The sequence below is a fragment of the Macrotis lagotis genome, chromosome 8 (assembly GCF_037893015.1).
Source record: "Macrotis lagotis isolate mMagLag1 chromosome 8, bilby.v1.9.chrom.fasta, whole genome shotgun sequence".
NCBI classification, from domain to species: domain Eukaryota; kingdom Metazoa; phylum Chordata; class Mammalia; order Peramelemorphia; family Peramelidae; genus Macrotis; species Macrotis lagotis.
This window is the reverse complement of record NC_133665.1, coordinates 99,800,267-99,817,237: the sequence shown is the minus strand read 5'-3', so window position 1 is coordinate 99,817,237 and position 16,971 is coordinate 99,800,267. Positions and strand designations below refer to the sequence as shown.

Sequence of the window (16,971 nt, the reverse complement as noted above, 5' to 3'; positions counted from 1 at the left end):
GAGGAGGAAATTAAAAAGATAAGTTGGTAGTTTCCTATCAGATCTATGGGAAAGGAAGCAGTTTATGACCAAAGAAGAGATGAAGAACATCCTTAAAAACAAACTAGATCATTTTGATTACATTAAATTAAAAAGCTTTTGCACAAACAAAACCACTGTAACCAAGATCAAAAAAATGTATTAAATTGGGAAACAATTTTTACAACTAGTATTTCTGTCAAAGGACTCATTTCTAAAATATATAGAGAATATATAGAGTCAAAATTATAGAAAAAGTCATTTCTCAATTGACATATGGTCAAAGTATATATAAAGGCAATTTACAGATGAGGAAATCAAAGCGATCCATAGTCATATGAAAAATTGCTCTAAATCATTACTGGTTAGAAAAATGTAAATTAAATCATCTCTGAGGTACAATCTCATACCTCTCAGACTGGTCAATATGACCAGAAAGGACAATGATCAGTGTTGGAAGGAATGTGGGAAATCTAGGACACTATTACATTGTTGGTGGAGCAGTGAATTCATCCAACCTTTCTGGAGAGCAATTTGGAACTGCACCCAAAGGGCAACAGCAATGTGCATACTTTTTGATCCAGCCTAAAGAGATTATTTAAAAAAGGGTAAAAACATAACTTGTTCAAAAATATTCATAGCAGCTCTATTTGTGGTGGCAAAGAATTGAAAATTGAGGGGATATTCATCAATTGAGGAATGACAGAGTAAATTGTGGTATATGTATGTTATGGAGCACTATTGTTCTATTAGAAATCAGGAGGGATGGAATTTCAGAGAAGCCTGGAATGACTTGCATGAATTGATGTTGAGAGAGATGAGCAGAACCAGAAGAATACTGTACACCCTAACAGTGACATGGAGGGGGATGATCAACCTTAATGGACTTACTCTTTTCATCAGTGCAACAATCAGGGACAATTTTAGGGTATCTGCAATAGAGAATACCATCTGTATCCAAAGAAAAAATTGTAGAGTTTAAACAAAGACCAAAGACTATACCATTAATTTTAAAAAGATATCTTATTATATAATTTTGCTATCTCTTATATTTTATTTTTTCCTTAAGGATATGATTTCTCAAAGGGTAAAAACATCACTTGTTCAAAAATATTCATAGCAGCCCTGTTTGTGGTGGCAAAGAATTAGAAATCAAGTAAATGTCCTTCAATTGGGGAATGGATTAGCAAACTGTGGTTTATGTATTTCATGGAACACTATTGAAACCAGGAGGGATGGGAAGGGAAGCCTGGAGGGATTTGCATGAATTGATGATGAGTGAGATGAGCAGAACCAGATAAACATTGTACACTCTAACAGCAACATAGTGGCAATTATCAACCTTGATGGACTAGCTCATTCCATCAGTGCAACAATCAGGGACAATTTGGGGCTGTCTGCAATAGAGAATACCATTTGTATCCAGAGAAAGAACTGTGGAGTTGGAACAAAGACCAAGGACTATTACCTTTAATTTAGAAAAAAAAAAAAAACCTGATATCTTATTGTCTGATCTTGCTATCTCTTATACTTTGTTTATTCCTTAAGGATATGATTTCACTTTCATCACATTCAATTTGGATCAATGTATACCATGGAAACAATGTAAAGACTGGCAAATTGCATTCTGTGGGGGGTGGGGGGAGGGAAGTAAGTTTAGGGAAAAAATTGTAAAACAAAATAAATAAAATCTTTATAATTAAAAAGAAAAACAAAAAAAGGATATGATTTCTCTCTCATCAAATTCAATTTTGCTCAAAGTATAGCATGGAAACAATGTAAAGACTATCAGACTGCCTTCTATGGGGGGTGGGGGAAGGAAGCAAGATTGGGGGAATATTGTAAAATTCAAAAAAATAATAAGAGATAATTCAGAGCTATTTTACCAACTGTATGCCAATAAATTTGATAACCTGAATGAAATGGATGAATATTTATAAAAATACAAACTACCCAGATTAACAGAAGAGGAAACAAAATTCAGAAAAAGATATTGTAGAAACATCAATTAAACTCTCTAAGAAAAAGTCTCCAGGTCTAGATGGATTTACAAGTGAATTCTACAAATATTTAAGGAACAATTAATTCTAATTCTACACAAACTATTTTTAAAAATAGGAGTTCTGCCAAAATCCATTTATGACACCAATATGGTACTAATACCTAAACCAGCAAGAGTCAAAACAGACAAAGAAAATTATGAATCAATCTCTCTAATGAATATTGATGAAAAAGCTTAAACAAAATTTCAGCAAAGAGATTACAGCAAATTATTCTAGCAAAATTACTATGATCAGGTAAGATTTATACCTGGAAGGCAGGAATGGTTCAATATAGGAAAACATTCAATATAATTGAACATATCAATAACAAAACCAACAGAAATCATAAGATTATCTTTTTTTTTTAGGTTTTTTGCAAGGCAAATGGGGTTAAGCGACTTGCCCAAGGCCACACAGCTAGGTAATTATTAAGTGTCTGAGAACGCATTTGAACCCAGGTACTCCTGACTCCAGGGCCAGTGCTTTATCCACTACACCACCTAGCCACCCCCCATAAGATTATCTTAAAAGATGCTGAAAAAGCCTTTGACAGATGGAAGATCCATTCCTATTATGAACACTCTAGTTATAGGAATAAAAGGAGTTTTCCTTAAAATAATAACCAGTATCTATCTAAAACCATCAACAAATATTCTATCTAATGGGGATAAACTAGGAGCATTTCCAGTAAGATCAGAGGTGAAACAAGGATGCCCATTATCATGATTTCTATTCAACACAGTATTAGAAATATTAGCTTTAGCAATAAGAGGAAGAAAAGGAAATTGAAGTAATTAGAATTGGCAATGAGGAAGCAAAACTTTCATTCTTCACAGAGGATATGTTGGTATACTTAGAGAACCCTAGAAAATCATTTGAAAAATTATTTGAAACAATTAACAAATTCAGCAAAGTAGTAGAATATAAAATAAGGCTACATAAATCATCAGTATTTCTAATATATGAACAACAGAACACAAGGGCAAGAGATAGAAATAGAAATTCCATTTAAAATATTGCAAATAACATAAAATACTTTGGAATCTACCTTCCAAGATAAACCCAGAAATTGGGTGAACCCAATTTCAAAACACTTTTCACGCAAATAAGGTTCAGATCTAAACAACAGGAAAAATTTCAACTGCTCATGGTTAGGTTGAGCTAATATAATAAAAATGACAATTCTACCCAACTTAAATTATTTAATCAGTGCCATATCAGTTAAACTACCAAATAACTGTTTTATTGAGCTAGAAAAATAGTAACAAAATTCATTTGGAGCAAAAAAAGGTCAAGAATAGCAAGGGAACTGATAAAAAAATGTAAAGGTGACCTTGCTCCACCAGATTTAAAACTATGCTATAAAGTGACAGTCATCAAAACTGCCTGATACTGATTAAGAAATAGAGTAATGGACTAGTAGATTAAGATGGGTACAAAAGAAAAAGTAATAAATGAGTACAATAATCTATTGCTTGACAAACCCAAAGACATTAGACACTATTTGATAAAAATTGTTGGGAAAACTGCAAAATAGTATGGCAAAAATTAGGTATAGTCCCATATCTCACACCCAAAATATGATAAAAAATGGATACAGGATTTAGACATAAAGGGTGATATCATAGACAAATGAACAGATCAAGAAATACTCTATTTTTCAGATCAATGGAGAAGGGAGAAATTTGTGAGCAAACAAGAAATAGAGTATGTTGTAAATTACAAAATGGATTATCTAGAATTTAAAAGGTTTTGCACTAATAAAACCAATACTGCCAAGATTAGAAGGAAAACAAAGCTAGGAAAACAATTTTCATATCTAGGGGTTCTGATAAAGACCTCATTTCTAAAATATAGAATTATATAGAATAAAATAGAGAATTACATCAAATTTATAAGGTTACAAGTCATTCCCTAATTGAAAAATGGTCAAAGGATATGAAAAGGCAACTTTCAAATGAAGAAATTAAAACTATATAATCATATGAAAATATGCTCCAAATCATTACTTATTAGAGAAATACAAATTCGAACAATTATTAAGTACCACCTTATATCTATCAGATTGGCTAAGATGACAAAAAGGGAAAAGTATCAGTGTTGGAGAGGTTGTTGGAGGAATGGGACATTAATGCATTGATGATAGAGTTGTGAACTAATCCATCCAATCTGCAAAGCAATATAGAACTATGCCCAAAAAACAATAAAACTGATCATACTCTTTACTCCAGAAATACCAATTGCCCATATCTAGAAGAAATCATAAAAAATGGGAAAAGTCCCACATGTTCCAAAATATTCATAGCAGTCCTTTTTGTAGTGGTAAAGAATTGGAAATGAAGGGGATGCCCATCAATTGGGGAATGGCTGAACAAGTACATGAATACAATGGAATATTATTGTTCTATAAGAAACCATAAATGGTCAGACTCTAGGGAAGCATGGAATGAATTACAGGAACTGAAGCTGAGTGAAGGTAGCAGAACCAAAAGAACATTGTACACATTACCTACAACATTATGAGTTGATCAACCTTGATGGAAGCAGCTTCTTTTAGCAATTCAGAGAGCTAAGGACAACCCTAGTAGACCTGCTATGGACAACATTATCCCCATCCAGAGGAAGAAAAACAAAACAAAGCAAAACATAAACAAATTTACAGAATTTGAATGAACACTATGTTCACTTTTTAAAAAATTTATACTTTTTCCTTCCTTTCCCATTGGTTTTCTTTCTTTTTCCTTAGACCTAAATTCCTCATAGAGAATATAACTAATATGTAAACATGTTAAACACAAATGTATATGTACAATGTTCATTAAATTGTTTGCCACTGAGAGAAGGTCAATGGGAAGGGAAGGGTGGAAGAAAATTATGTAATTTATAAATATGTGGATGAATACTGAAACACTTTTCATAATTGTAATTGGAAAAGTAAAATATTAATAAGAAAAAATTTTTTTGAAAAAGAATTGGAGATAGCCTGTCATGGAGCAAGATAACTGATACCCTGTTTATATCAATCACTGTATAATCCAATTCTTGTTAGTAACACTAATTTCTTCCTTTTTAAAAAAATATTTGTAAATTTTACTGATTTTTTTCATTACTACTTTTTTTTTCTGGAAATATCATGCCCTTTCCCAACAATGACATCTCTTGTAACTAAGAATAAAAAGATAGGAAGAAAAAAAAAACACTTCAGTAAAACTAATCCCTACACCAAGCCAGCTTGACATTATATGCAGTACGTCACACCAATAGTCTCCCACTTCTGCAAAGGGAGGGAAGTGCATTTCCTCATGTCTTCAGGGCCATGCTTAGTCATTGTAATTATATAGATTATAACATGATTTTCTAACTTACTCTGAACCTTTCTTGGGGCTATGTTAGTGCTTTAAAACTCTTAAGTAGCTTCACTGTATATCAAGGCTCTTGAAGCCTTTTTTTTTTTTCTGACACTCTAGCTACATTTACAGAGAAGCTTATCTATAATTGCTTTCTGTCCCAAAAAAAGTCCTAGACCTCTTTCCATGCTCTCATGCTCCATTTGGAGTGCTTCTGTTTCCTCTATCTGTAACCTTCTATTATCAGTAAAGATGTACATCTGAAATTCGTCAGCATGATTCCTCTCTGATTTACCTGTCCATTTTCAATAATGACAACCATTCATTTTTTTGGAAGCAGCATTATATATATTGAGAAAAGCTCTGAATATGGAGTCAAAAGATCTGGGTTTAAGTTCTCATTCTGTCCTTTATATACTAAGTGACCTTAGGGACTTAATGTCCCTAATACTTTAATATTCTCTATTAACATATCTCTAAAATAAAAATAATAATGTTTACATTACCTCTGAAAGGATTATCGTGAGAACCAAATAGGATCATGTAAAGCACTTGGCAAAATCTTAGACTACTATAGAAAGGTAAATCAATTTTTATTAGCTCTTTCACTCTTTGAAGTCATAGGAATCATACTTATATTAAATTTTTTAAAAATATTATTTTTCCCAATTACATATAAAGACAATTTTTAACATATATTTTTTAAAATTCTGAATTTCAAAATCTCTCCCTATCTCATCTCTCTCCTACCCCCTGAGATGGTAATTTGATATGCATACCTACATTAAAAAGTTTGTTTATTCATTTTTATTCAGAGTAGAGCTTTGATCTAATCATTGTTTAAATATTGCGTTTCTTGAGTATAAACATAGGTGTTCTGGTCTGTGGGATTCTGGAATGGATACCTACTTTAAAAAAATCATTGCTGAAATGTGTATTTATACAGAGGTCAGATTAAGCCATTCAAATTCAACTGCAGAGATCATCTTTTTAACAACTCTCTTTCTCTCCCTATAATCACAGCAGCCATTTATGATAAAACTATCCATTCCCCTCCACCCATGTCCTAATGCAACTACACAAACCCCTTCCATTGTGTCCTTTGGAATTCCTGTTCCAAGGTTTGTCTTGAACATCTCTCACATTCTTTTTTTCTATTAGCCTTCCCAGAGCACTGCTTCCATGTTGATGACCCTGCATCCTGGAGTACCCTCTCTGCATGTATCCTCTCACATGATCCTAGAAGGGAAGCCAGGGCAACTCTTGATCCAACTGGCACTTCCAGATTCTCTTCTTTATACCACCTTAACTCAGTAACCTTTCCTCTTTTGAAGTCCACACAATTAAAAGATTTCCACTGGACTAAGTAGACTGATCCCCAAACCATGCTCCTTCCTTCCTTTCTCAGGGAATTAAAAAAAACTGTCTCATCATATTCCTCTCCTTAACAACTCCTGCCCTTGGACTAAGACCCTTTAACATTCCATTTGTTTGTTTTACTAAACTCCCTAATCTTTCATTCTGGGAAAACCAATAAAAGGAAAGAGTATGAATGAGAAGTCCCAAGTCAATCATCTATTAGAGTTAGCATGTCCCTTAATTCATTGACCTAATGTTTAAGCATCTCAGAATCATTTAACCAATTAACATTAGTTTTTAAAAAGGAATATTTACTGAGAAGATATATTAAGAACAGAAGTATAAATGCCCTCTCCTATCCTTGTCCCCAACACACCAGGGGCATAGTCTCCCCTTTACAACCTCCATCCCTGGGGAGAGTAATCTCAAACTTCTAAGCTCATTTCCCAATGTGGCATTGCCAAATTTCTCCTTGAAGAAATCATTGTTCCTGTGTGTGAATCCAGTACTGGGCTGTGTAAAGAAATTCATTTGGGACTTGATTACTCACCAGGCTTAGCTGGCTACAAACTCCAGGATGGATTTCTAGCATGGAAACACTTAGTATTTCCTGGCCTTTTAATGCTCACAAGGTTATAGCAAGACTGTCAAATTTCTACTCTCATCTAATGCAGTAAAGAATGGAAACTAAAGGGACATAAACAATAAGGTCATGCATTTATAGCTTCATATCAAACCAGGTGGAGGACAAAGGCCACTTTTCATCCTCCTCACTTAAATACAATCAGATAGGAACTGTCAGCATATTCACTTCTGACTCGGAATCTAATTTAAAAAAATTTCCAGGAAAATGATCAATGTTGGAGGAGATGAGGGAAAACTGGAACAGTATTACATTGTTATTGGAGTTGTGAACTGATCCAATCATCCTGGAGAGCAATTTGGAACTATGCCCAAAGGACAATAAAACTGTGCATATCATTTAATCCAGTAATACCACTACTGAGTATATACATAGGTGAAATGTATACATATATTTATGTATACATATGATCATTAAAAAGGGTAAAAAACCTACACATACAAAAATAATTATAGCTGCTCTTTTCATAGTGGCAAAGAATTGGAAATTGAAGAGATACCCATCAATAAGGGAATGACTGAACAAATTGTGGTATGGATACTATTCTATAAGAAATCATGAGGGGTTGAACTTCAGAAAAACCTGGAAAGACCTGCTTGATGTTGAGTGAAGTGAGCAGAACCAGAAGAACACTGATCCACTATGATGAACTTGTTCTTCTCATTAGTACAGTAGCCAAAGACAATTCTAAAGGACTTGTGATGGAAAACACCATCCACATCCAGAGAAGGAAATATGGAGTCTGAATGCAGACCAAAGATGACTATTTTTCAATTTTTAAAATTTGTTTTATGTTTTCCCCCCTTTTATAGTTTTCCCCCCTTTTGATCCAATTCTTCTTTCACAACAAGGGCAGTTAGATGGTGCAGTGTGGCAAGCACTAGCTCAGGAGGACTTAGGTTCAAATTTGACCTCAGATACTTTCTGTTTGACCTTGGACAAGACACTTACCCCTGATTGCCTCACACCCAGAACCCCAGCATCCTGATTCATATCTGATCAGGTGGCTCCAGAGGAGAAAGTGAGGTTGGTGACTTTACACAGCTCAAATCCAATTCACACAAATCCAATTCATGTGCATGTCATGGTATTACTTCCCTGATGTCATGGTCTTTTTTGAGAATGAAGGACAAACGTTATTGTTTTTCACAACATGATTAATATGAAACTGTGTTTAACATAGTTATACATGTATAACCTATATTAGATTGCTCTCTGTCAAGGGGAGGGGGGAGGAAAGGGAGGGAGAAAGAAAAATGTAGAACACAAAATTACACAAAAAAATTATTGTTGAAAACTATATGTAGTTGAAAATAAATAAATTTGATAAAAACATTTTTAAAAAATAAACTTTTTCCACACAGACCAGAAGATCATGGATTACCTGTACCATGCTCCAAAGCCCATGCTGGGGATTTCATCAAGCTGAGCATATTGCATGTGCCCATAAGGTCTGAACTATCAATGGCCAGTTCCTTATGATATCATTTTGACAGTATTCATATGTCAATAGAGGTGGATGTACAGAGACTAAAGTTCACAAAATTACCTTCTCATTTTTCTCTAATTGTGTAATTTGTTGCTATCTGGATTTGTTTTTCTACTTAGGTCTTGGCTCTCATCTCTGTGAGGAAATCAGAGATGAGTATCCCTTAGGACAAATTCTATCTGTAACGGTGGCCCCTTACCAGACTGGCGAGTGCCCTCTTCAACATTACAACGTTCTCTTGTGCCTTTCTTGGCTTCAGAGGTAAACTCATTAAGCATATGAAGAAATGGAGTTTAAGGAAAATCTCAAATGGGGTGAAGCAATGATACAGTTTTGTTAGTTCCAAAGCTTTTTATCCAAGGACTTCGGAAGGGGAATACTATTGAATTTTAGCCTCAGATCTAGTGTGGATAAATTGATGACTATAAGTAAATCACTTCTGTCTTCTTATGCTTCAGTTTCTCCAGCTGGAAAATAGAAAAAGCTATACTGATATTTGGTCACAAGAGTTAGGACTAAGAATAATTATAAATATTAATTATGAACATTTAAAATATAAAATGCCAGTGAAATTGATGATGGTGATTATAATCATTTGGAGTGAAATTTCATATCCTTTAGAGTGTGTTTTTAATTTATAAAGTTGTTTTTAATTGTATTTCATGATTTAAGAAGGTTTATTACATACTAAACTTTGAACTTGCTAACCTGGTCTACTTTAGGCCTAAACAGGGAAGCAGTGGGAATGGTTGTATTGGAGGTAGAAATAGTAAAAATCAGAAGGAGCAGGTTTAGTGGTCAAGATTCAAAGTTCCACTTTGGACTTGCTGCATTTGAATTGCTAAGAGGACATCTGTTGGGGTGGCTACAATGGGTTAGAGAAGTCTGACTGGAACTTAGATATCCAATCAGGACTACAGAGAGTCAATGAGAGAGAAAGAGACTGATGAGTCATTAAACTAGAGATGGGGATCAATAAAGGTGGAGAGATCTTAGAGCAGAAAAGATGGCCAATTATAGGCCCGAGGGACAAATCCACATTTAGGGCTAAGCATGAGAATGAGGAATCAATGGAAGCAACAGGAATTAGAGAAGTAGAAGGACCTACAGAGTGTTGGTATCTTCTTCAGTAGAAGGGTGTACTCACTAGTATTAAAAACTGCAGAGAAGTCATGACAGATGAGCTCTGAAAGAAAGGCCATAGGATTGGCAATTAGGAAGTTCCTGGCAGCCTTAGAGTGATGAGGGGTAGGTGTAAAGGAGCAGATCCAAGAGGGCATTACTAATACAAGTTTATATAGGCCAAGGATTTAGATCTTTGTTCTTCTACAAGCATTCATCCAACCTTCCAGGAACCTTCCTCAATCCCCTTGACATTACAGGAGTCCTAGTGGAACGTTATCTGTTATCACCTGCTCTAGTCATTTTATCAACACATCTTTTTTTGCATATCTGTTTTTAGCTTCATCCTCTATTCTTTTTTTTTTTTTAGGTTTTTGCAAGGCAAATGGGGTTAAGTGGCTTGCCCAAGGCCACACAGCTAGGTAATTATTAAGTGTCTGAGACCGGATTTGAATCCAGGTACTCCTGACTCCAAGGCCGGTGCTTTATCCACTACGCCACTTAGCCTCCCCCATCCTCTATTCTTTTTCCATCATAAGTCCTTGTTTGGAATGTGCTGCAACTTGTTTGTGTCCATCATGCCCTTTTCCATGAGAGGCAGCCAGATAGTACAGTGACTGGAGAGCTGGGCTTGGAGTCAGGAAGACCTGAGCCCAAATCTGCAGATCCTTACCAGCTTTGTGTGACCTCAGACGAATCATTTGATTACTCTCAGGCTCAGGATCCTCAAATGTAAACTGAGGATAATTATAGCATCTACCACTCAGGGCTATTGTGATGGTCAAATAGCATAATCTTTGTAAAGTACTGTGCTAAGCACTTTTTAAGCATAAAAATCCTGGACCTCTATAAATGTGCTTTGTAAACACCTGTTTCCTGCCTTCCATTGAAAAATTGGCTCCATAGACTTTTTCAGTGCCAGTTGTTTAAGGTTATTGTTCTGTGAAAGAGGACACTGTCTATTAGCTGGGTTAAGTCATTTAATTTCTCCGGGTCTTGGGTTCCTCATCTTTAAAATGAAGGAGTTAGACAATGATCCCTTCATAACTTTCCAACTGTAAATCTAAGCCACTATGAACAGGAGGGACTTGTCCTGAGAGAAGCCCCATGGGGATTTCTAGGCTTTGCTTCACGTTCCAGGGCTGACTGGACTTGTCATGTTTTTGTAGGTACACTGATGGTGTCTTCCTGTTCCACAATGATGATGTCTTGAGGAGAACAATAGCCAGCCAGGGGAAAAAGAATCTCCAGGATTCTAGGGTGCTCTCCCAAGTGTCCCTGTCCAGCATGAACACCTACATCGCAGACTGTGTAGCTGGACTCTTGTGCCCTGTCAGCAATTTCCAGACAGCCAGGTGAAAGATCTCCATTCTCATCTGCTCCCTCTTCTCCCCCGCTCTTCCCCTTCACCTTGAAGTTGTCTTGTTCTTTTTCATTTTTATGGGGAGGAACCTTGGGATTGAATGAGAGTCCAAGCACTTCTGCATCTCCCTTAGGTGCTGCCTTCCCAGAGCAGTCATCATCAGAGGCACCATACTGTTCCAGTGACTTTCATCTGAAGCTTTTAGATGTCTGTCCCCTCAATAAGAATGGGAGTTTCTTTAGATGAGGATTTCTTTTCTGTTGGTATCCTTGGCAAAGCATTGTGTTTTGCATTTAATTTAATTTTGCATTTAATTTGTTTAATTTATTAATTCATCCCTGTCTCTAAGACCAGCTCACTGTCCACTTTGCCATGTTACCTCCCAGGGCAGTTATTCAGTAGAAAAATAATAGATATTTAGGAAATGTTTATTGCTTCATTGATGATCAGCAAGTTTTAAGATTGGAACAATGACAGCTGTAATGATTTGGATGCAGTCAACCAGGTAATTTGCATTAGAGGCTGTACCTGAACCCTAGTTTTGCTGACTTCAAGAGTAGTTCTCTGTCTATTCTATGGCATCTCAAGACTTCTAAAATATTTTCATGTCTAAGCACTGATGTCTTTACAAAAAGAAGTCCCAAGACATCATGCCTTGAACTTCCCCTGAGCTCCATTGAGAAGGCATTGTCCTGAGTCTTGAATCAGGGATCTTAAGGTGCTGCCACCTTTGGGGAGTTGCATAACCTTGCTATGTTTTTGGAGGACACAAGAGGTCTTAGGGAGCCCTGGAGACTCTACTGACTGAGTCTCTGTCACATCCTGCAGTGGGCTGAGCATAGGAGTAGAGCCCTGGGAGCTGTTGCGGGCTGTCTGCCCTGCACCAACCATGAAGTTCCTGCACGTGGCTCAAACCAGCACCAGGTAAGGAAGGAGGGTTTCCCTCCTGGAAGCAGGAGAGGGATATTTTGATCAAGATGATTTTGCCTCAATAACTAGCAGGTGGGACTACCTGGTGGGTGAGGAACTTCCTCTTCAAGGCCCCTCTTTCCAGGGGCTGGTCTGACCATGTCACGCCCCTGCTCGGAAATCTTATGTGGTTTTCTTTTGCCCTCAGATACAATTCCAAGTCCTCAGCTTAGCATTTAAAGCTGTTTTCTATAGATTCTCCACCATATACTCCTCATGGCTCCCTAGCTTATGCTGCCTTCTCTTGCCTCTGTACATTTGCACTCTCTGTGTGCTAGATCCTTCTCCTGTTTGTAGACCTAGCTCAGGGACACCCTCCCCCTGTGAAGTGTCTCTTGATTTCCCCTTGAAATTTTTCTCTCTGTACTTAAATTTTCTCATTGAATTTAATTGAGTTAACATTTTAAACACTTTCTTTTGTGCAAGACCTAGTTCTAGACCCTGGGAATATTAAATCAAAACTGAGACTCACCCTGTTCTTGAGGAAATTCTATTTTAGCTGTGATGAGGATGGGAATAAAGGTAGTTTTCAACATTTGTACAGTGAAGTAATCCAAAGTATTACTAGCAAAATGATTTTAACAATTTTTTTGCAAGGAAATGGGGGGGGGTTAAGTGACTTTATCCAAGGTCACCCAGCCAAGTAATTATTAAATGTCTGGGTTAGGATTTGAACTCAGATCCTTCTGACTTTGGGTCTAGAGCTCTATCCACTGCATCACCTAGTTGCCCCAATTTTAGCAATTTTAAAAGTTCTTTTTTTTATTTTGTTTTGTTTGCAAGGCAATGGGGTTAAATGATTCACCTGAGATCACACAGCTAGGTAATTATGAAGTGTCTCAGGTGAGATTTGAACTCAGGATCTCCTCACTCCAGGGCTGGATGGACTTGTCATCCAATCTCCTGACTTGCACCACTCAGCTGCCCTGAGATAACTGGGGGTCTCAGGAAGGAGCTGATAAATAGGGGGTGGTACATGGACTGTGCTTTGAAACAAGGGACTCTGAGAAGTAGGAAGAGGGACCCAATTACAGTCACAGGCAGGAAAGGCATGGAAGGGGTGGTTGGAGGGTGGAGTACCAAATAACCAGTCTGCCAATTCGGCCAGAGTAGAGAATGCCTGAAATGAAATAATATGAAGTAAGAGTGGGAAGATCATGGAGGGCTTCAAATGCTATGTGATGAGGCTGTATATATCACTAGAGGCAATATGGAACCCCTATTTTTGAGTGGAGTATCATGGTCATATCAGTGTCTTCAGGAATATTAATATTAAGGAATAATTAACTTTGGGGGGTGAATTAGAAGGGAGAAATGGGAAGCAGAAAGACTGGTTAGGAGGCTATTGCAATAAGATTTGGACTGGTCCCTGGTTTTTCAGCTGGAGTTAACAATAACAAAAGAAGGAATGTTAATAGTAACAACTTCTATATATAATAATTCAGATCTAAGTCTTTGTTCCTCTCCATGTGCACTTGCTATATTAAAAAAAACTTGAAATCCACTGGCCTCTAGGAGTCTATATTTTGAAAAAGATGGTAAAAGATTACCCCAAAATAATAAATATAACTTACTGTTCTCTAGCACTTTTAAGTTTTCCTCAAAACCACCCTGTGAAGGATAATGCCCAAGCATTTTACAAATGGGGAAACTGAAGTTCAGGGAGGGAGAGTGGTCTTGCTAGGAAAACTGGGATTCAACAAAAGGTGCATGTTTGTCACCAAGGGGGTTGTCACTGGATGACCAATTGAGGAAGAAAATATGCTGCCTCATATTCCCCCTTTGCAGAGTTGGTGCAGCAGCCTGAAGAGCTGGCCCCCAGCCAAAGCCACCATGGATTTGGGGTGCCTCGATTGGCACAGATTGGAGAAACTATAGAGCTTAAAGGGGTTCATTTTGTCAGTGACAGTGGTCAGCCAATAGGGTGGGTCCCCATGTACCACTAGAATGAGCCAAACCCCAGTGGATGCTTCCAATAGTAGGTGCTGTAAGTTGAGAGCAAGAAGAAATGACTCGAATCTGCACAATGTAATGGAAAGACATGATTGACATGGTTGGCCTTTTGTAAGGATTTATTTAGTGGAACTTAATCTGGTTCCACATGGAGCTTAGCTTAAGGAGCCCAGCCCCCACCCTGCTCATGCTGGGGCTCCCCCAGTATGACTAGGACAACATTTTGTGTCTCTGGAAACAGAGGGAATAAAGAGAAGTTACCCCTGGGATTAAACTTTGCACAGGGAAAAAAGTGCAGAAGAATCCCTGACTTTTCTACTGCTGACCAAATGAGTGACAAAAGCAGCAAGAGAAACGGTAATAGAGAGAATGCACAGTGCGTCTGCTGTGGGCCATACATTTTGTGTGATCGCATTTTGTTTTCTCTCTTCCAACAGAGGCCAGGTGTTGTGGGACAGTATGGTTTCATCTGTGACTCGCTTCTTGGCTCCTGAGTCAAGTACTGGGGACCCTGTATCCTTCTTTATGTCAGTGTTGATGAAGCCACATAAAACTTCAAGTAGAATGGAGAGAGCTTGAATATGCTGGTGCTTCCTTCGAGGAAGCAACCTACTGAGCTAAGCTTTTTTTTTTTTTTTTAGATTTTTGCAAGGCAATGGGGTTAAGTCACTTGCCCAAGGCCACACTGCTAGGTAATTATTGTGTCTGAGGTCAGGTTTGAACTCAGGTACTCCTGACTCCAAGGCCGGTGCTCTATCCACTGAGCCACCTAGCCGGCCCAAGAGCCAAGCTTTCATTGTCACTTTTCAGTCATCTGGACTCCAGTCACGGAGGCCTACTTAGCTATCTCTCTCTGACTTTTTTGTGACCCCATCTAGGATTTTTCTTGGCAAATGTACTGGGAGTGGTTTGCAGTTTCCTTCTCCAACTCATTTTATAGAGGAGGAAACTGAGGCAAACAGGGTTAAATGATTTGCCCAGGATCAGAAAGCCAGTACATGTCTGAGGACAAATTTGAACTCAGATCTTTCTGATATGACTCTTTATCCACTGTATCACCTAGCTTCCCCAACTCACATTAATATATTACTTTTAGTTATCAAGTACCATACTTCTATTCTCATCTGACACCCACATTAGACTACTGAGATAACTCATACACATATCTTCCCCCACTCTGTTGAACAGATGATAGAAACCGAATCTCAGATGGGAGCATGAATTAATTACCCAAAGTCCCATAGCTAATAACTGGTGATTAAACTTTCTAAGATCAAGTCAGTTACTACATAGTAACATCTTCTATAGTGGGCATTATGGCAAGATAGGAAAAAATCCTTGCCCTCAGGAAGTATACATGATACCAGAGCTATTATTATTATAAGGCAATGGAAGCTAAATGTCAATAGAGTGGTAGAAATAAGTGTGATGAACAATCAGAGGACAGAGATATCACTGTGGACTAGGCTGGACACAGAGGGCCATAAGGTATGAGGTATACCTTCCTATCCCAGCTCTCCCTGGGTCAGTTTCCTCCCCTGTAAAGGAGGCAGAGGAGGAGGGAAGAGAGAGGCAAGAGGTCAGACTAGATAATCTATCTGAAATCCCTTCCACTCTCCCCTCCCCCGTTCACTAAACTCCTATGGCTTCCTGTTACATTTAGGGTCAAATATAAACTTGTTTATCATTTAAAGCATTACTTTACCTTCCTATTCTTCTCTTCCACATTCAATATGGTCTTACCATACTGGCCACTCCATCTTCATCTCTTATCAGCCACCTCTATGCCCCTGCCCTTTCCTCATCTCTTGGCAACCCTAATTTCCTTCAAGATTCAACTCAAGCACCACCTTCCTGGTGAGGTCTTTCCTAGTTTACTTAGCTGCTTGAGCTTTGCCTTCCTCCACTGTCCCTTCTGCCCTTGGCTACCTTGTATCTACTTTGTAGGAAGTTGTATGCCCAGGAATCATCTCTCCCAATAGAATCCGAACCTCCTTCACAAGGGAGGGTTTTTGCCTTTGTTTTCCCAACACACAACATGAGTTTGAAGATTGGACCAGAAGATTTCTTCTATAAGGGAATAATAAGAACTGCAATTAGAGGAGGATCCAGAACCAAGTTGTGATATTTGGAGTCTGGGTGAGAAGTTAGGGAATGGATCTGAGCTCCTTGAGGGTCATCATGATCCCTGACCCCAAGAAGCTTACAGTTCAACAAGAAAATAAGGCAAGAAAGGGTATCTAACCTAAAAAGGAGGCTTGTGGAAAATGTCAGATGAGAACTAGTCAAGAAACTAAGGAGATCCTCACAAAGAGAGGTGACTGAGGGTGACTTGTCTAAGGTGGCTTTGCAGAGAAGGTAATAAAGGCTTAGGTGGAGCCTGGAATGATGGGGAAGATTTAGGTGGGCATACAGAAGGGTGAGGGTCTGCTGTCCTCCTCTCCTGTTCTCCCTCCTCACTTAGGAGGAGGTAATTTCTCTGAGGTTTGCATGTTCTTTGGTCCTTAATTCACCCTGATTCCAGCATTATAGTACTTCATTGCTGTCTGTGGTCCGAAGTAACCACTGCTCCTTGATCCAGCCCCAGAGCTCTGCAATGAAGAGATTGCAGCGGGCCTATGGCTGTGTCTCCTGGAACCCTTTCCCTCTCTCTCTTTGGACAGGTC

General features: G+C 37.9%; 1 protein-coding gene across 4 annotated transcripts in view; it reads left to right on the top strand.

The window, feature by feature from the left end:
• The window catches only part of LOC141495888 (tubulin delta chain-like), an 87,829-nt gene that overhangs the window by 59,242 nt on the left and 11,616 nt on the right, over nt 1–16,971 (top strand). For all 4 annotated transcript variants that reach the window (XM_074197742.1, XM_074197743.1, XM_074197741.1 and 1 more), the window contains 5 exons: nt 9,018–9,159; nt 11,190–11,375; nt 12,212–12,307; nt 14,743–14,818; nt 16,830–16,968. In XM_074197742.1, the coding sequence (XP_074053843.1) occupies nt 9,018–9,159; nt 11,190–11,375; nt 12,212–12,307; nt 14,743–14,818; nt 16,830–16,968 (639 nt within the window). The remainder of the gene's footprint in view (nt 1–9,017; nt 9,160–11,189; nt 11,376–12,211; nt 12,308–14,742; nt 14,819–16,829; nt 16,969–16,971) is intronic.